The sequence below is a fragment of the Oculina patagonica genome, chromosome 14, assembly GCF_052425735.1.
Source record: "Oculina patagonica isolate OP01 chromosome 14, crgOcupat, whole genome shotgun sequence".
Classification (NCBI taxonomy): Eukaryota; Metazoa; Cnidaria; class Anthozoa; order Scleractinia; family Oculinidae; genus Oculina; species Oculina patagonica.
This window is the reverse complement of record NC_135771.1, coordinates 13,410,485-13,431,224: the sequence shown is the minus strand read 5'-3', so window position 1 is coordinate 13,431,224 and position 20,740 is coordinate 13,410,485. Positions and strand designations below refer to the sequence as shown.

The following is a 20,740-nucleotide window of genomic DNA, read 5'->3' as shown; positions in this document are numbered from 1 at the left end:
TAGTCATATAATAATAAGCAATACTCCTTTTGTGTGGTGAGCACTTATTATTTTTTCCTCCCTACAGAGTAGGCGCTTATTCGAGGTTGGGCGCTTAATCGAATAGATACGGTAATTTCGCTGAGCTAGTCGTGTTAGAACGAAAACCTTTGGTCTTCCATCATATACTGCCACCCTTTGTACCACTATAGGGGTATGAATTAGCTTGCATGTCCGTACCTCTACAAATTACTAAGGCTCGATAAACACTCAAAATTAGAAGACATTTCTACTATGACAAGCGATCTGAAGCTCGATATTACCGTGAGAAGAGTGTGTCCATCACAAACTGTGTTGGACAATTGAGTAAATACAATACAAAATGTTTCTAACGCCGCGCCTCTTTAATAATATAGCAAAATAAAACTTTAAATAGCGATTTTACATTGCTGTCATAAGCTCTTTACATAATAAAATTCTAATATTAGTTAATATTACATTATTTAATACTTATATTACTTACAAAGTTTTGAAACTAATTGAAATATATACCAAACTGCGTGCCGGACAACCGGGTGTGCGCAGTAGCTATCGAATGGTTGCTAATGGCACAGTGACGAGCTTGTCAAAGTTCTTTGTTTAGTTCGTATGTTTTGGTCACAATTGCTGTTTACTTCTGCAAATGCAACTAACCAATAGAAACGTCTCTGTTACGAAATTTATAGATAGCGTTTTAAGCAAAAGACTGTGTACGGTTGTAAAAATTCCATCTTGCTTGCTTGCTCCTTTGACGTTTGCTGGACTTCAAAACTTAGAACTTTCCTCTATTAACTATGCTAAAGAGAAACGGAAAAAATAAATTTTCGAAAATTTAAGGCGGCTCAGAAACCGCTCCAGAGAATTTTTTTAACTTTGCAAAATGTTATATCTTAACATGATGATTATTCAATAATAAAGTGGAGGTCACCATACTCGTTTTTGAGTTATAAGCACTTAAAGCTAAAATTAAGGGTGTTCTTAACTGGTTATACCGGTGCTATGATTGCACGTGACGTCAAGAAATAAATCACAAGTTGTTTGCAAATGACAAGGCATTTGTTTAATACCAATTTTGCAGTGATAACTGATAAATGTTTGTAGCACTGGCCCATCAAGAACTGAAAAGTACGGAAATCTGTTTTGAGCCTCCTAAAGCCAAAAAAATGTTACATAATAATGTTATACCTTTCAACACGAGGCTTTTTTATGTGAAGACAAAAGGCGAACGAAAATAATTGTCAATCTATTTATACTGTTTTGTATTTACAAGTCAACACTGAACACGTATACAATTTACAACTCTACATTGGAAGAAGGTTTCTCAGCTAACTGCATGCTTTACTTCTCACTCGAAGGTGGGCTGATCAGCTGCCTTGGCGTTAAAACACCTACAAAGAGAAAAGAAACAAGCAAAAAACACAAATAAGCCAAAATACAAACAAATGTGTTAGCACGAGTTGCTAAATTCAATCTCTAAGGCGAAGTTTTTATCCTTAGTTACCATCTTAAACAAATCGTTAAATATCAACCAATAAAAAGTTTGTTTCTTATGTTTAGAGAACTACAGAGAACTGAGGATCGATAGACCCAGCCACCAGAAACTCGACGTATCTTTTGACATCTTTCTTTTTTTCAATAGTAAAGTGGTGAAACAAATATATCATATAATTCATATAATTCAGCTCGAAGACTTTGTTAAACAATTTTTCACTCGACAATTATCCTTTAAAATTCTTGTTTTACCAATAAAAAAGGGCCAAAAATAATTAAATGATAATTCGACGTTAGCAGTTCAGAGAGTTGGTTAATAATCGTCTTATATCCAACAAGCGCAAATGAAATATTATTGTAGCAAGTGTAAATGCTAACAAAAACACGCTCTGATCTTTTGCATTTATATCCCTAAGTGGCTGCAGCTAAGGCTTTCTACCCCCGATCTCGGAACCGAACCGGATGCCGTAGAACTTTATCAGAGTGAAAGACTGGCAAATGTTGGTTTTATTAAATAATAAATGTAGTAGATCGGCTGTTAGAATGACGACCCATATGGATATCATCTAAAGAAATGTTGCATGAAAACCAAATTTCTTGTAATGGGTGATCTTCAAACTGTTGGATAGTGGAAAGTATTTTCTGTTCTTGTCTTGGCATGCGTAAATGCAGTTTTAATATTTAATTTCCAAAGTGACAGTTAAAAAACCTTAAAAAGGTTGTTATTTTATAGGAAACACATTTTTTTACTTAGTAAAACTTACTTAAATGTCACGTTATCACCAATCAGCATGAAAGGTGCCCACTGTCTCACGTCAGAATAGCCGTTACATCTCATCCACTTCATTGTCTCGTAAAGAGATTCACTGGCTCTTTCCCCACGAACAAGGTGCTCGTAGAAATGATTCATGAACACCTCTGTTGCTTCGTCGTTTAACGCCCACAATGCCACCAACACTGAGCGTGCTCCAGATCCTAAGAATGCTCGAGCGATTCCAACAACTCCCTCAGCTCTGATATCTCCACGTCCACTGTGACAGCAGCTAAGTACAACCAGTTTAGCTCGCAGTTGAACTTTTGAAATATCAGACATTGTCAATAAGTAGTCCTTTTCTCGTGGGATCCTGTTGGGAGGATGAGGAGGTGGGGCAAGGGCAATTTCTCCTCTTTCGTCGTCACCATGTGCAGCGAAATGTATCAGACTTACTGAATTTATCAATTGAAGAACTGCTTCCTTAGTTGCTTCCTTTCCTAGCAACGGCGTAACACCCAGCTTATCCGCTATCATCTTTGCTTCATTGTCAGCAAAAGGCAGTCGTGCAAAGAACTTACGGGCTCCCTTGTAACGAACCCGCCCAACATCAGGATTTCCCACTATCAGTGCACCAGTCTGACTGTGATAGTCTGCAGGACTGTCATGAATGAGCTTGAGAGTTGTTAAAGAAGGAACAATGCGGATCCTGTAGGTCTCAGATAAATACTTTCCACTTTCATCAGGTAACGCGGCAAATGGAATGTTGTATAAAGAATGCTCAGGAACAATGATAATTTCAGGATCTTTCAATAAGCCAGCAACGAGAGCAATGATCAGTTTGTAGCACAAAGGAAGATTAAATTCTGGATCTTGGTTCCCTTTATCATCCGTTACAATTTGGAACGATGCGGGGCTGTCCTCCTCCCTCGTCTTACATTTTCGTTGAATGCTCTTCAAAGATCGGTCTTCGCAATGTTCTTCAGGCAAAATGCCCAAACTTCTGAAGCCTTGGTTAGCAAAAAATTCATCCAAATTTTGAGTGAATCGTTTAGGAACAGTCATTTCATTAACTTCTTTATTTTGAAAATGAACGATTCCGCTTCCTTTAAGAATCCACAGAAATATATTGTGAGAAGAGTAAGAGATATATAGACAAGTGCAATTACATTCTTTGTCCATGATCCTTTCAATACCAGCCCATGATTGAGGATTGGCCGAGAGTTGATTCTCTATAGAGTACTGAGCGGACATTAAATCTGCCAGGGCTCTTGCCCTCCCTAGCTCTGAAACATATAGAGCTTCATGAGGTTTTTGGGCATCAACAAACAATACACTGAGCACCCAGTAGAGAAACACATTTTTATCTGAAAAAGATATCTTAAATTGATCGTTGCTTTGGAGAGAACCTCGCAAATCCTCGCATTTTTTAATACTTAAAAGAAGATACGACAAAGCTTCCTCACTCTTTGCTTCTGAGAGCTTAACCCACGCAAGATTACAAAGACACATGAATTGTTGTTCGACGTTTCCAATCCTTTCACTGATTGCAAGGCCTTTCTTTTGATATTCTTCTGCCTTCTCATATTCACCAAGGATTTGAAACATATCTCCCAGGTCTGCGTAAGAGGCTGCTTCTCTTTCACTATCGTAAATATCTTTCGAGATAGCAAGTGCTTTCTTGTAATATTCCACGGCTTTGACATAATCACCAACTGATCGAAAAAAAGTTCCAAGGTTTCCGTAAGAGGCGGCTTCCCCTGCCCTGTCTCCAATTTCCTTGTGGATTTCAAGTGCTTTCTGAAGATGGTCGTTAGCCATAGAATAGTTACCGATAGATTGAAACACACTTCCTAGGTTTGCATGTCCTTTACCTTCTCCATTTTTTACACAAATTTCTTTTTCGATGGCCAGTGCCATCTGGTGATATTCTGTAGCCTTTTCATATTCTCCAACTGATTGAAGCAGAGCTCCAAGGTTTCCGTAACACAACGCTTCTCCGTGTCTGTTCCCAATTTCTCTTCTGATCGACAGTGCCTTCTCGTAATGTCCCCTAGCCTTCTCATATTTGCCAACGGATTGGTACACATTTCCAAGGCTTCCGTAACACGATGCTTCTCCATCTCTGTCCCCAATTTCTTTCTCGATCCTCAAAGCTTGTTCTAGATGTTCTATCGCCTGTTCATATTCACCAACGGATTGGTACACAGTTCCAAGGTTACTGTAACATGTTGCCTCTCCTCTTCTGTCACCGATTTCTTTTAGTATTACCGATGCTTTCTCAAAATACTCTTTAGCGTTAACATAATCGCCAATTAAAAGTGACACACTTCCTAGGTTTGCATTATCTACTCCTTCTCCATGTCTGTCCCCAATTTCTTTTCTGATCGCCAACGCTTTCTCAAGGTATTCTTTCGCCTGTTCATATTTGCTAACGGATTCATACACAGTTCCAAGGTTTCCGTAACATGATGCTTCTCCATTTCGATCTCCAGTTTCTTTTTTGATCGCTAAAGCTTTCTCTATATGTTCTCTCGCCTTTTCATATTCACCAACGTATTGGTACATAGCTCCAAAGTTACAGTAGCACGTTGCTTCTCCTTCTCGGTCACCAATTTCCTTTGTGATTTCCAAAGCTTTCTCCATATGTTCTCTCGCCTTTTCATAGTTACCTACGAATAGGTACACATTTCCAAGGTCACCATAACATGATCCCTCTCCTTTTCGGTCACCAGTTTCTTTTAGGATTACCAATGCTTTCGTAAAATATTCTATAGCGTTAACATAATCACCAATATCACGTAACACACTTCCTAAATTTGCATAAGCTGCTCCTTCTCCATTTCTGTCCCCAATTTCTTTTTTGATTGCTAGTGCTTTCTCGTGATGTTCCCTCGCCTTCTCATATTCGCCAACGGATCGGTACACAATTCCAAGGTTACCGTAACACGATGCTTCTCCATTTCTGTCCCCAATTTCTTTTGTGATCGCTAAAGCTTTCTCGAAATGTTCTGTCGCCTTTTCGTATTTAGCAACTGCTTGGTAGACAGTTCCAAGTTTACCGTAACACACTGCTTCTCCATTTCTGTCCCCAATTTCTTTTCTGATCGCCAGTGATTTTTCGTGATGTTCCTTCGCCTTCTCGTACTCTCCAACGGATCGATACACAGTTCCAAGGTCACTGTAACATGATGCTACTTCTTTTATGTCCCCAATTTCTTTTCCGATCGCCAAAGCTTTCTCAAGATGTTCTCTCGCCTTTTCATATTTACCAACTGATTGGTACACAGTTCCAAGGTTACCGTGACACGTTGCTTCTCCATTTCGGTCACCAATTTCTTTTAGGATTGCCAAAGCTTTCTTAAAATACTTTTTAGCGTTAACATAATCGCCAATAGAAAGTGACACACTTCCTAGGTTTGCATTATCTACTGCTTCTCCATTTCTGTCCCCAATTTCTTTTCTGATCGCCAAAGCTTTCTCAGAGTGTTCTCTAGCTTTTTCATATTCACTAACGGATTCGTACACAACTCCAAGGTTTCCGAAACACGATGCTTCACCATTTCTGTCTCTAATTTCTTTTGTAATCGCCAAAGCTTTCTCGAGATGATCTCTCGCCTTTTCATATTCACCAACAGATTGGTAGATAGTTCCAAGGTTACAGTAACATGCTGCTTCTTCTTTTTGGTTTGGGACTTCTTTTTGGATTAGCAGTGCTTTCTGGAGATACTCTTTAGCCTTATTGTATTCCCCTATTGATTGGTATAAAATTCCAAGATTTCCATAACATGAAGCTTCCCCTCGTCTGTGACCAATTTCTCTTTGGATTACCAATGCTTTTTCGAAATATGCTATGGCCTTTACATATTTCCCAAGTGAACGAAATATTGTTCCAAGGCTTTCGAAAGATGAGGCTTCCTCTTTTAGGTTACCAGTTTTTTTATTGATCGTCAGAGCTTTCTTATGATACTCCATAGACTTTTCATATTTGCCAAATAATTGAAACACAGCTGCAAGTATTTTGTAACAGAAGGCCTCTGTATTTTTGTCGTCAGTTTCTATACTAATAACTAGTGCTTTCTCGCATATTTCTTTTGCTTCTGCGTATTTCCTTTGATGAAAATACGATGTCGCTAGTTTTATGCTAAGCTCACATACTTCAGGCCTTTTTCCGCGTTCACGGTAAATGTGAAGAATTCTCCTGCCGTATTTTATCGCATTTGTGTAATCACTGATAAAGTAGTGCGCTTCGAACATAGTCACATAAACCCACTGGTAAAATGATTTGATTAATCCCTTTTCTTTCATGTCTGCTTTGCTATTGAGAATAAGCAAGCATTCCTTGCATAATTCGATGGCCTTGAGTACTCGGCAGGTGTTAAGAAGGAAACCGGCAACAACGAGGCCGATATAGATGGCTTCCTTAACTCCTACTATGTTGTCCATATCCAGCCGCTTCTGTCTGGGAAAGAAGACCTTAAATGTGGAAACAAGTTTGACATCTACGTTTGCGTAATCTTTCATAAGTGTTAGAAAGTGGCAAAAGAAATCGTTCCTTAAAATGAATTATTTGTTGTTACCTATTTTTGAAAAGGATTTAGACAAGCCTAAAATCGAAGCTGCTAGTTTTTAATGGTCATTATTTGAGATGACAACATTTACATGCAACGTTTGGTTATTGAGTGAGATGTCGATGAATGTAACCGATGAATTCATATTTGACAGCGCTATATTGAGCTGGGTTCTTGCGCGCGTATATATAGATTACTTCATAGAAAGTGCGCCGTACGGATTTATATTCACGAGTTGCAAAACTTTGGGAAAACGAACGAGTGAGCGTAGCGAACGAGTGAGTTTTCCAAAGTTTTGCAACGAGTGAATAAAAATCCGTACAAAGCACTTTCTATGCTGTGATTTGTTTATTATATATATAGCGAGAATTCAACCATTGAACACTTTACGCCGATTTTTCCAGTTTAAACCTTTGACATATACAACAGCTGCAGTTAACGGCGCGAGAAAACAAAGCTGCAAATGCACATAGCTTTACAAGCGAATTCGCTATTTCAATAATATACTTGTAAAAAAGAAAAATTACTGGCGACAAACTCTCCTAGACAAAAACTTTATTTAAATAAACACACTGCGTTACATTTACGCTAAAAACTTCGTATCGCATCGAGGAAACTTTGCCACAAGCGAATAAACTATACTGGCGAATCAACTGGCGAATTGTGAACAAATTGTGGCAACACAGCGAGTCGGTTAATTAAACAATAATTACCACGTAAATCCAGATTAAAAATGCAGTTTACTTAACCAAGACGATCCCAAAAATGCCTGAATATTCTTAGAAAGTCCGCGGATGTGTTGTTAGTTCCGATGAAAGTCTTGTCTTCGCTTTCACTTATCGACACTTCGCCTTCGCCTGTCTTCACTTCGCCTTTGAAGAATGATTTATATCACTGCTGTATTCTTTAGGTTTTGCTTAGCGTGTTTCTGTTGGCTTGCATTTCCATTAAGTTCTTAAAAGGCAAACTTTTGTAAAGGAACAAAACGTGTAGCCATGTTTTCAAAACATAAACTGCCGTCGGGAGCAAACTTGCCGCTCGCTTTCTCAACCTCGTTGGAAACCATTTGAATTCTGGCGCTGTAATTGGTTGAGTCGTACTACTCTAGATGCTGATTGGTTATATTTTTCACATGTGAAGAAAGCTATACGCGAAGCTGATTGGACGTATCGCTTTTTTCACATGTGAAATATAGCAAATATAGAATTCTATTTGCAAGGTTTATTGCTTAAAATTCTCGCTATATATATGATAAATTCTTTTCTGTTATATCTCTTTGCCTGCTGAGAATAAGCTAACATTCCTTACATAACTCGATGGCCTTTAAACTAGGTAGGCGTTGAGAAGAAATTAGCAACAGCGAGGCCGATTAGGTCTGTCCACAAGCTGCTCGGCAACTTTTTGGCAGCTTTTTATATTCGAGCAACTATTCGAGCAATTTTTCCCTTTTGAGCATCTTTTTGCATTCTGGGCCCTTTCTAGGCCGAAGATTTCCGAACATTGTCCGAGTGTTGTTCAAAGGCCATACGAACGTTTCTAAAAAAATGCTTTTTTCCGAAGTTTATCGAAGTTTGCAGGATATTCGAGGAAAATCAGGAGACGTTTTAACTTTCGCCTCATTCATACCTTGTAGAGTGAATTTATGTCTTTCTTCGTTGTTCAAAGGTTATTTTGTTGATCACTAAGTACATCCTAATAATTCTATCATAGCTAACACTTAAAACACTAAAAACTTATAAGAATTCTTATGATACTGCCCCTTTAAAGCATTACAAACTCGTCATGAAACATGTCATCCTCGAAATATTCACGTTTTTTCTCAGTGAAAAAAATACTCGTAATTCACGAAATTTTGGCCTTAAATGTTATTTAAATACTTCTGTTGTAGTGAAATTGCATGAAAATGTTAAAATAAACTCACTTACAAGGGATATTACCATATTTTTGGAAAAAAATTTCTTAATCAAAATGTTTTTTGATTTTTTAAGCACCATTCGAACAGTTTTTTTTTAATTTTTTAGAGCAACTTTCAAGCAACTTTTTAAGGATTTCGATAACGTTTTGGAAACTTTTGAGCAGCTTGTGGAAAGCCCTAAGGCCGATAGATATGGTTTGTATTGATTCACTCACGTTTTTAAGCTTCATGTCTAGCACTTTTTCAAGGTAAGAAGAGATATAACAGTGAGCGGAAACAAATGTTATTATTTGTCACCATCTATTCTGGTAAAGTAACGTTAATGTAAATGATAATCAGACAATAGCAATTTAGTCTCCTTCGCAGCGTTTAAATATTTGGATCCCACCGAAAACAAAGCATTTTTCCTTCCCTCGTGTGGCCCCCGATTGCCTTTCCATGGCAAACGCTCACAAGGAAATTACCGTAGAGTAAGTTATTTGCTTTCTAGCTTTAATTTGGGTCGTCATGCAACGCTTCCCACACTGTCGACTTCTTCAATTCTTTTTCGAAGTTCATCTATCACAACTCCGTTACCATTTGACGGAACTGGTTTGCGGAGAGCCCTTTCTAGGGGGGTAGCCGTGTCGCAATGTCGCATGTTTCTAAGAACCCATGTCGCCTAGCTTACAGCTGTAAATGTCGCTGTCGTTTTTTACACTATTGTGTTGCTGTTGCATTGTGTCGCTGTCGCATTTCAGTGCTGTTTAAATGTTCCAGTGTCGCCAGTATTCAGGGTCATGACGCTTTTCGCTTTTACCCTTTGGAAGGCCTCATTTAAAGGCAGTGGTATACCTGCAGCCGACAACACACGGCATGAAAATCCCATGGGCTTTCGAAGTCCTATGAAAAGCGGTACTTTTTGTTTTGAAAACGACACGCGTGCGCATACGAAAAGTTTTACATTTAAGGCAACTATCCGATTCCTTTGCCTTTAGTAAATGAAATGTTTGGAAAATGCATTATCACTTTATTAGGTAAAATTATTCGTCGTAACATCTATAATTGATTATTATTTTGTTCAAAGGCATCACCTATAGCACACTCAATCATTAACGTTTTTCAACCATAAAGACTCCATATGTATTCAAGTGTTATTGCCTTGCCCAGCTATCAATCGAACCAAAGTTGTACTTACCACTTCCCCTTCCGAGGTCTGTAAAGATTACCAACGGGACAGCGACAGTTTACAAACGAAGGCCTGCCTGCAAGATTACAGAAAGGTGTAAATCGAAAGCAACGCAGCATCTGAAGGTTTTTAATCCAAATCCCTAGCTTTTATTATTTCATTAGCCCAGGTAGCCATAATACATGAACATTTATCTACGGAGGTTTGCACTTGCCAGTGCTAATAAATCTATTAACCTAGTATATAGAATGACTACAAAGATTGATGCAACACAGAGATTACTGTGAGCCGGCTAATACAGAACATGCTATTTAACCTATACCTTTCAAGAGGACCTTTGCGAAAGGTTTTTCTTGTAATTAAAAGCACAAATGTTCCTCTCTTCTCAAAACTGATGTTATTTTCAAAGATAAAATTTTTTCTTTACCTGCTTTGGTTCAAAACGTGGGCTACAAAGTTCACTCTTCACCGTTCTATGTGAAGTCCAAACCGGAATGAAATCTAAATTCATGTGCGCCAGTTATTTGTTTATCTCCTCCAGAATAAGAAATGACGAAAAATATCAAACTTTCGAACCATGGAATTTCCATCTTTTTCCAGACAATAAGTACTGTTAGTAAATGGAGGCATCGTAAGGTAAACTTCCTTTTTAGCGAAGTGCTTTAATCAGTTTTCAGTTTCTTTAAGCCTTTAAGTAACCCTACCACTGATTTCGAGCAAGAAAGAAAGTTGCATGAGGCAACTTTTGTGTAATTTAACTTACAATATTCGCTGTTTTACGGTGTTTCATTTTTTTTATTCTTAATCCATGTTTCAGAACATTTCAGGTGCTTTCTGCTATTTCTTGTATAATACTATATCTATGACTCAGTGTTATGAAAGTTCAATACTTCTTTCAGTTTTGTACTTGAGACAGAGAGGCAAATGACATCACTGAAAAATGATTGATATAACAAAATTACTTCTTTTGTTGGAGAAAAAAGCAAGTAGGGAGATTTTCATTGCAAATTTTAAAAGAAACACCTAAAATGAACCAGAATGTCAGATTGTGTGCGTGGCGCGAATTTCATTTTTTCCGTTACGGATAGCAACTCCAAAACGGGAAGTAGTTTCTGTCACATGTTTTCGACGTGAAACCTTTGAAGGTGCCAGAATAACTCTGATTTAATTTAAACACCCAAAGCACTACCAAGCAAAACATTTTTAACCCCCAAAAGGTACAACAATCACCCATTTCAATATCGTATGCAAGTCCCCATCCTCATTACTTACTACGTTACTATCCGATTCCTCTGCCTTCAGAAAGTGAAATCTTCGGAGCTAAACGACAGGACATTTAACTTATTCTCAAAAATTGTTTCCAGTGAAACACAAAGAGAGACTACGGTACTTGAAAAACTTACTTATGCGTAACAATGTTTCGTTATTAACGCTTTCTGAGGTTTATTTACAATTGTTGGATCAGTTAATTATAATCTTGGGTAATCTTTGTGCCATTAGCCCTTTTCATAAGAGTAAGGACCAAATTTATTATTTTCCAAAATTTAAATTACAATTAATACAGAATACTGTATTTTGTCGATCGGTCTCGAATTAACGCCGGGTTTACAAGGATTCCCCCTTCAATCATTTATTTGAGGTATAAAAAGCTGAAGTCGTAATGGCAAGATATATGAATGCCAAAAATACCAAACCCCTTTCTTATAAACACCGGGCTCGCACAAACTGCAGGAGACACATAAACGCCGAAAAGGTGGAAACAAACGCCTGGGGCGTTAAATCGAGAAAAAACGGTACGTGCACTATAAACACTCAGAAAGAAAATCCAACCGTCACGTGAACAGTCACGTGCCTCCGATACAAAGTTGCCAATGTGGTCTTTAGCTAGTGTTTCGTTTTACTTTACTCGATCTGTATCGCGTATATCGCGACTAGGTACTCACTCCTCAAAGCTATTGTAGGCTATGTAAGTATCTGCTTCCAAAGAAACGCTATTTTCTTTGATCGTGAAAAGTCTTGGTCTGAAATACAACACATGTTTTGATCATTTTGGTCTGGAACAGGGTTATGTGTATTGAAGACATGACAAAGGGTTCGGAAATCAACGACTTGTCTTTTCGTACACATGGAAAATGCCCGGAACGTAACGGTTCCAGGAGAATCCCTCCCAAAGAGGTTTGGCTAGTCCGGGTCGTTTACCATTTGCACGGAAAAAATAAAAACAGTCGAAATGGAACAGTCTTAATGTTACTACAAAATTCCTGCCCGAGGCGTGGGACGAGGATAATTTGACAGGTCCTTTCGGTTTAATAAAAAAAGAGGAAAACGTCTGAGGTTTTTTATTTTTTCTCAAATATTTTCACCAGAATGAGCTGTACCATTTACCTTTTTAACCGAAAATTCCGGGTTTTCATGACAAATGGTAATCGCCCCAGATCTGGGTAACCCATTAGGGATGTTTTGCATTATTTTTCCAAAAAAAGGTACATATGTACTGGCAAAAACATTCGAGAGTACACCAAAAAACTTGTCACGCCATCATGGCACGTTCCTAACAATTTCGGGACGAAAACTTTGGGCTCAGTCTGGTCTCGGAGATCAGCTGGTACTTGTAATCGTTACCAGTTGTTTGGTGATTTTTATGACTGTATAGAAAAAAACCTTAATTCCAAGATGGTCGAGCCAAAAAGAGGAACGAGAAGTCCTTTGTCTTCTGCGCTGCAGAGAGGATACGAGGCGTGATATTTTTTATAAACAACATTTTGGAAGGCCAAACCAGACAGACCGGCCTTTAAATTTTTTCAGGCTCTATATGTTAATGAGTTACAGAATGAAACTTTAATACTATATAACAAGAACATTGAGAAGCTTGAGAAGCTTAAAATCGGGCGCTTTGCCTTGAAAGGCAGGGTTCAGTACAGCAGAAACCACGAAGCAGTTACTTAAGTAGCACTCAGTCCGACTGTGTTTGTGTAAGTCACAGGGCTTGCATGAGCTGTATTAGTGTGCATAATATAATATCTAGAACGTTGTCGAGATTGCATTATTACTTAATGACATGATGGTTTCAATTTATAAATGTATCTCACACAATACAAATAAACGATTGAAGTAGACGACTAGACAATGTAAAGTTTGACTTAGCAAAGTGCAGTGTATTGGTAATACTGTAAGGTGCGGTTTCACCTGACGGTCGTGTGCTTTTCGGTATTTTCCAGGCATTGCACTTTGATGGGACAGTACTACAACTGTTTACCGGGGAACTACTATTGTCAAGAAAATGATCACAACTTGTTGATGAATGATTGAACATTTGTTTCATACCATTACTGTAATAGCAATTGATGAAGGCTTTTAGTACTGAACCAAAGTATAAGGACTGGGAAATACTGAAACCCATTATCAGCCACCTTAAACGGAAATATCTTGTTGGTGTTTCAAGGAATACAAGGAAACTTCACTCATCCCATGTATCTATGTATTGCGGTATTTTGTAATTTTTTGAGTGATTTTTGGGGATGTTTGGCAGGTGATAGTTTTTTTAAAAGAATTAGTAAAATTTAGACAACTAAGAAATATTGAAAATTTAATGTGAATTTAACATTGGAATTTGAAGTTAGAAATTGGCAGACGGACACCAAACAGTCCCGTGACATCCTGGAGTGTTTTTGCATGGGGGTCAACTGTGTGATGATGTTTCCATTTTTTTCTTCAATCCCCACTGATAAAGAACTGTTGTTGGTGTTATGTTGGTGTTATCACATGTCAAGCCTTTAACAAGGTATGAAAGAACACAAGGATTTAAATTATTCTGGTGCTCAATTTTTGCGTAACTAAAATTAATGTTACTCAAATTCCTGATGGATTCTGTCTTAAACTGTTACGAGCTTAGTATTTCCAAATTATTGCATGTCAATGTAAGGCAAGACAAGACATGCCTTGGTTCTTATGTAATTCTCTTAAAAACACATAAGATATTGACTATAATTTTGTCTGTGCTATGGCAATTCACAGTGGGGTGGTCTTGATGTGTCTTTAACTTGTAGACTGGACTGGACTAGTAAAACGCGGACTTGTAAAACGCCTCTAGACACTTCGAATTCCTTGGCCACAATCATCTTACGGCTCTCTTCAATACATAATGTCTCAAAAAAACAGTAACCTCAGAAAGAAGTCAGAAGCAAATAAGGTCGAAAGACCGAATTTGAACATATAACGGCAAATGTTCTAATGTCACGAACGTAGGAGTCGTGTAGGCCCGTCACCTTTATTTACCACATACTGCCCCCAAATTAAAACAGTACCCTCAGAAAGAAGTCAGAAACAAATAAGGTCGAAAGACCGAACTTAAACATTTAACGGCAAATATTCCAATGTCACGAACGTAGGAGTCGTGTAGGCCCGTCACCTTTATTTACGATTGACTGTTGATTTCTGGACGGGCCCCGTTCTACCTCGTGCGAGCAATACAAACGACTGCACTCAACAGACGTCAAGTAGTGGAAAGAAAGAAACATATGCACACAACTCATAGCATCAATCCCGTTGTTTTAGTAGGGGTTTGCAGAACGAACATGTGCTATACTGCAAAAACATCTCCACGCTAAAACAGACCATAGAGTGCTCAAAAAAGCTAGAAATATGCCGTCGAAGAAACACACAAGAGCTTCAAACACAAATTGTTTCGCTCGCTAAACCGTTTAGTTTCCGTTTAGTGTCCGCGTTCTACAAGTCCGTGCTTAACAAGCCCTCGTTTTACAAGTCCGCGTTTTACAAGTCCGCGTTTTACTAGTCCTCGTTTTACAAGTCCGCGTTTTACTAGTCCGCCTTTTACAAGTCCGCGTTTTACTAGTCCGCGTTATACTAGTCCGCGTTTTACAAGACCGCGTTTTACTAGTCCGCGTTTTACTAGTCCAGTCCAGTCCTCGAAATACAGTATGCCAAAACTCCCCGCCCTCTAAAGATAAGTCCTTGACGGTTCTTGTCGTTTTTCGGTGCCTATTCATCTTCGGCATCTTTCTCATCCACCTCTCGTTCTGTCCTGTGTCTGTCATCACACGAAAGAAAAGCTGATTCTCAAAAAATCTGCCACAAAAGGAAATTGACAAAAACAATATGAAAACCATATATCGAAAGTTTCTTATTCTAAAATTTTATCATACGTCTTAATTCAGAGCTACAAAGAAGTTCCTCCTTTTGAGTTATTGATACTGTTCTTACAGTACCTCTTTCCACTAGCGAAATTTTACAAAATTCCTTCGCGGCGAAAAGGTAGCGCGAATCCAGAACAGACTCCAATCGAGAGTGGGTTAATTCTAGATTACTATTAATTAACTATTACAACATTCATTTTTAAAATAGTTTCCCAAGCCGACTAAGCTAACTAAACGTCGAGTGTATCTTTCAGTAAACAAAACATGCCGTTATGACGCCGGAAATCCAGCTCACGCATACTATACCCCGTGACTCACGCAAACCTCCGACTTACGTGCTACTACAGTCATTCCTTTCTAAACATTTTTTTTTGACCACCACCGTACCTTTCTACCCAAAAAACTCATGAAACCGCCCGGTTTTAACCTGTTTTAACCTTTCAAAAATTAGAGCGTTCGAAACTAAATAAGATCCGTAATCACAAACAACATACAGCCGTTTACCAGCACTCTTTAAAACTCCTGAAACCCTTCAAAATCAGGCAAAATAAATCTTTGAAATAACCTTTATCAATGTTTCTTATTTTTTATTCAGTTCTATAAAATGCCTTTCATACACTACTGTCAAACAAAAATTTCAATTTCCTCAAAGTTTCAAGACAAAAGAATAACAAATATTTCGTGCACAATGTAATTTGATTAAGCCAATATTATCACGTCTAAAAATACTTCAAGCAATTCAGTGAAAACCCGTTTTTTTTTCGTATCAACGAAAACCACTTTCGAATAATCAATACATGAAAATAACAATAAGATCAAAAGGAAGAAAGGAACCTTTCTAATTATTTGAAGACTTTCAAAGCCGTGATATTATGCATCCAATCCGCGATAAAATTTAATTACAACAAAATCCAAGTTCTCATTTTGAATTCCATTTTTTTCAGTTGATACCTTTATCCAACTTGTGAAAAATTCCATTCAAGTTCCTATTAATACTGTACATTCCCAATGTTTTGCTCAGGTCTTCAGAAGCGTCTTACTAACCAAATCTAAAATAATTCCAAAACATGCTGTACAAACATTCTACTCTTTGTGACAAACGACTTGACGACCAATTGTTCGAAATGAAAATCGACACAGTTCTTCCTAAATAAAAAAAAAGTTTTACGGCGGAGTCAGGCTCAAAAAATATACCGCAAGATCACACCCCCATTCATAGTCAGAAACCAGCAAACCATCTAGTTTGCTAAAAAAAACACTGCGTGACATCAATGACGTTACCTTTTTCATTTACAAAAATAACTTTAACTTGTCAAAGTAAGTGCAATTTCACAATGGTGAATATATCGGCCCAGTTCTCGGCCGGGTCCAGTTCTCGGCCACTTTGTGTTTAACGCGTTTTTTCACACTCCAGTTGAATCAAAAAGAAAAGGTATTTCCTTCAAACGATAGACTGATTCATGTGCTTTAAGTATCTTGAGTTTGATCGTTCAATTCGATATAGAAAGCTCACACGTCGAGTTTACGCGGAGGTAGTTGTTTGTTTACGGCTCCAAATTCATGGATGTAGTTAAATTCGTATTTTATCCAAAAGCCCCCACCATACGAGCTAATTTTTGGCATGTGAAACGTAGAATAATTCAGCTTTCTGCTTTAGTTAACTTTTCGTTGAACCGTTGTATTTTTTGGTCTTAATTTACTTCGAAATTTTTTCTTGCGACGTTTGCGTATTTGCCAGTTCTCGGCCACCCTGCTCGCTATCACAGCTTAGCGCTTGGTTTTTAATATAATTTCATCTGCTGCTGCCAGAATGAAAGAAATAAATGTTTTAAAAATAAAGTTCAATCTTATCTCTAAGTTTTGAGCTGACTCTTGTCTTGTCTATTATTTCTACAACACCTAAATATTTCAAGACCTTTTCACTGCAAAATAAACCATCTAAATGCACGGGTCACACAATGCGGTTTTGCCAGAACCTGCACATAGGCAACTAGGCGCGTTAAAATCCTTCTTTTCTAAAGTAAAACAAAGCATCATAAAAATAATTTGGGATCGATATAGTATAAATAGGTTTACAGAGTGATTTTATGACTGTGAAAATTAATTGAGCATTTTTTTACAGATAATTACGCACAAGCTTTTTAGTGGCTGAGAACTGGGCCAAGGTGGCCGAGAACTGGGCCCACAAATGGAGCTTTTACTTTTATTATTGCTCGGGCAAATTAATTTTTGACCGGTCGATAGCTTTACACCAAAAAGCTGAATAATGTAGCTAGCTCTGGGAGAAATTTCAAGTTCCTGCGGTTCTTCTGAGGTAAGAAATACAAGTTTACGTCAAAAGTGGCCGAGAGCTGGGCCAAGGTGGCCGAGAACTGGGCCCACAAATGGAGCTTTTATTTTTATTATTGCTCGGGCAAATTAATTTTTGACCGGTCGATAGCTTTACACCAAAAAGCTGAATAATGTAGCTAGCTCTGGGAGAAATTTCAAGTTCCTGAGGTTCTTCTGAGGTAAGAAATACAAGTTTACGTCAAAAGTGGCCGAGAGCTGGGCCAAGGTGGCCGAGAACTGGGCCCACAAATGGAGCTTTTATTTTTATTATTGCTCGGGCAAATTAATTTTTGACCGGTCGATAGCTTTACACCAAAAAGCTGAATAATGTAGCTAGCTCTGGGAGAAATTTCAAGTTCCTGAGGTTCTTCTGAGGTAAGAAATACAAGTTTACGTCAAAAGTGGCCGAGAACTGGGCCAAGGTGGCCGAGAACTGGGCCCACAAATGGAGCTTTTATTTTTATTATTGCTCGGGCAAATTAATTTTTGACCGGTCGATAGCTTTACACCAAAAAGCTGAATAATGTAGCTAGCTCTGCGAGAAATTTCAAGTTCCTGCGGTTCTTCTGAGGTAAGAAATACAAGTTTACGTCAAAAGTGGCCGAGAACTGGGCCCCATACTGTACTTTGCACCGTAAGCTTTTTTCTCTGTCCTTCCGCCGAAGCAAAAAAACACAACCTGATTACACATTAACCCAAAAGTCGACCAAGTGTGCCTGCAACGATTTCCTGTCAAAACTAAAATGAAAACCATTGCGGTATGCGTCACCCGTAGCGGTTTTGTAGCAACCCCGAGCTATCCCCGTCTTTTTGGCCGCGCCAGGAGACTACGCTCTAGGACGACCAAAGGGTAAACCTTAAATCGGCCACGCCCGATTAATTAGGTACATGAGGTTGCAATACACAATACGAATGGTAGGAAATGACGTACATTATGACAAGAATATACAAAAATATAAAGGTGAATATAGATTGTTTGTAGATTACATTTCATCACGTTTGTTCATTCCAGAAGGTTCAAAAGTTCGGTCTCTTTATCGATAAGATGTTTATTTCTGGATTGCGCATTGAGTCATAATATTTTTAGAGGAATTATAATTAGTTGCATAGCATTGTCGAAATATAAAGGGTATGAGAGAGTTTGGAAACAACAGTGGTCGTTAGGTTTAATTTTTCAACTAAACGTCGATGTTCCCTCGCTTAGTTTACTTATGTATTGTAAACAGCATTACACCATTTTAATCAGTAAATAATTTTGCAGAGCTACAGATAATTTGTGAAGTGACGGTAGATTTTGAAATGTGTGGCATCATTTTACTGAAAGCTAGTTATGATGTTATACTCGAACATCGTGGTTTTTTTGTGGAACATATTCTCTTCCATACACGTGTTTCCATACAGTTTGATGAGTTTGACTCGCTACGTCATGTAGTCCAGAACGGGATAATAAGTAATAATTTCGTTCACAAGAGAGCGAGAGGAAGAGAGTTGTTTGACCTAAAAAAATATTTTAATGATCTCCTTACCGGCACTGACGACTTGACGGGTCGCATTCAGACAAACAATGTTTAACTGTTAAGTTAAGTAATGAATGTGGCTAATCGGATTTCCTCGACGAATGTGGATTTCTGATAAGACACGTTTATTTTTATTACTTTTTAAATCCCAAATCATAGCAGTTTTACTGCTTACCTTTTTTACGGAAGAGTTAATACTATGGTTCTGGGCTTCTTTTGTTGTGAATAATATATCCAAATACTTACAATAAGTATAATTTACAAAAATGCCAAGTCTAGTACTACTTGGTCTCTTGTTCAACAACCTTATCTGCTATAACTCCATGTGAGTCTCTCTATACAGGTATTTCGAAAGATTGCCTTTGATAAAACGTCATTACTAACAAGTATAGAAATTATGTACAAATGAATTTTTCGAATCATAACCGGTAACATTAGCAAAACATCTCACGAAAGCGACCTTTTGTTTACAAATACAAATCTTAGCCCAATTTGAGGAAAATATAAACCGGAGTTAAAAGGTTCCCATGAAGAATCTGATATTTTACGCGTAACAGTATACACAAAAATGTTATCTAAACCCGGTATGTCTCTACTTTTCATTTGGAGAAGCAAGGTAGAAATTAAATAAAGTCAAACCGACTGTCTTGTGTTTCTTGTCCCGTGCAGAAGAACCGTCGAGCTTCGCAAGTGGTCAGTCGTCACGTGAACCAAACGAATGTTCCGCATGACAAGAAACGCTGGGAAATATTGAGCTCAAAGCTCAGTCGAACACAGTGTCGTTGTTAGGTAACCATCTTGAATGCTTGTTTCACTGAAGATACTCCTGTCCTTAAGAGAGCTCCAAACCATTCGTATGTCCTCGTTTTCAAAGTCACCCATTATAATCGACTTGTCGAGGTTGACATTAACCACCTTTCTTTGTTCAAAGGCTGAAGAAGGACTTCTGAAGACAGGCCCATGATTGCATCTGCGCCTAGAAAGCGTCTTCGATACGAACAGATCCCTGTCTCTTATCACAGGCTGTGATTTTCTTCTTCTTGGAACAGTATTGTTGGGAAAGTGGGTTTGGTTTTCAAGGCTACCATCTCCGTTATGTAACGGGAAATTATTTCCTTGGCGAATGGCATCTCTTGAACAGGCAATTGAAACTGAGCGTGGTCTTCTGTGGTTATCTGAGTTCTTTGAGGTTAAAAAAGCAAAAAGTTTGCGAAGGTCACCTTTCATGATATTTTGCGGCAAAGTTGCGTCTGGACGGCGAGTACTGACTGATTTACGAAAGGAAGAGATCGTGTTTTCTTGAAAGCAGCATGTCTTCGCACGTGACCTCAAAATGCTGTTAGCATACTTGTCATCACTTCAGATGGAATATTTTGTCTAAAAGTCTCAACGATGTGGTATTGTGTGGATCGAGAAAACATCCATACCCACCACACGGAGGATCATTGGAAACTACGATGGGTGAGGCTTAACTGAATTTTCCACAGATGTGAAGTGGGTGAGGGTGGTGGATTAAGGGAATATGGTTATTTTCTGGAGGACGACATTCTTAAACAATGTTAATGGGCAATAATATTGCATTCTTTACCCGATTCTCTCTGAAATAGAAGTATAATAGTCTTTGAAAAGCTCGTTGTAAATTCTGAAAATAGGACATTTGATAGACCCATCTCATTTCAGTGCGTTTGACCTACAGCCTTCCTTTGTTTTTGTTTCATTCGATATATTGCACAGCATAATTAATAGAGGGAGTTAATGTGTATGCCGGTTTCATAGGGGGATGTTTTATTTTCTATGTCTTAAGTATCCTTTCGTCGCTTTAACA

At 38.2% G+C, this 20,740-nt stretch overlaps 1 protein-coding gene across 2 annotated transcripts; it reads right to left on the bottom strand.

Annotated features, from left to right (window-relative positions):
• Positions 1–364: 364 nt before the first annotated feature.
• Positions 365–10,394, bottom strand: LOC144637974 (uncharacterized). 2 transcript variants are annotated; one of them, XM_078497065.1, is made up of 4 exons: positions 10,342–10,394; positions 9,924–9,990; positions 2,274–6,722; positions 365–1,406 (listed from the first exon to the last, which is right to left on the bottom strand). In XM_078497065.1, the coding sequence occupies exons 3-4, from the start codon at positions 6,704–6,706 to the stop codon at positions 1,364–1,366; spliced, it is 4,476 nt and encodes a 1,491-aa protein (XP_078353191.1). In that variant the 5' UTR covers positions 6,707–6,722; positions 9,924–9,990; positions 10,342–10,394; the 3' UTR covers positions 365–1,363. The 2 variants fall into 2 exon arrangements, with proteins under 2 accessions (XP_078353191.1, XP_078353192.1); XM_078497066.1 differs by lacking the exon at positions 10,342–10,394 and having other exon boundaries at positions 2,274–6,736; positions 9,924–9,994.
• Between the last annotated feature and the right edge of the window lie 10,346 nt (positions 10,395–20,740).

Coding starts and splice junctions, on each gene's coding strand:
- LOC144637974 (XM_078497065.1), bottom strand. CDS start 6,706: ATGGACAACATAGTAGGAGTTAAGGAAGCCATCTATATCGGCCTCGTT. Junction 1,407..2,273: donor GGTGATAACGTGACATTTAA/GTAAGTTTTACT, acceptor TTCTCTTTGTAG/GTGTTTTAACGCCAAGGCAG.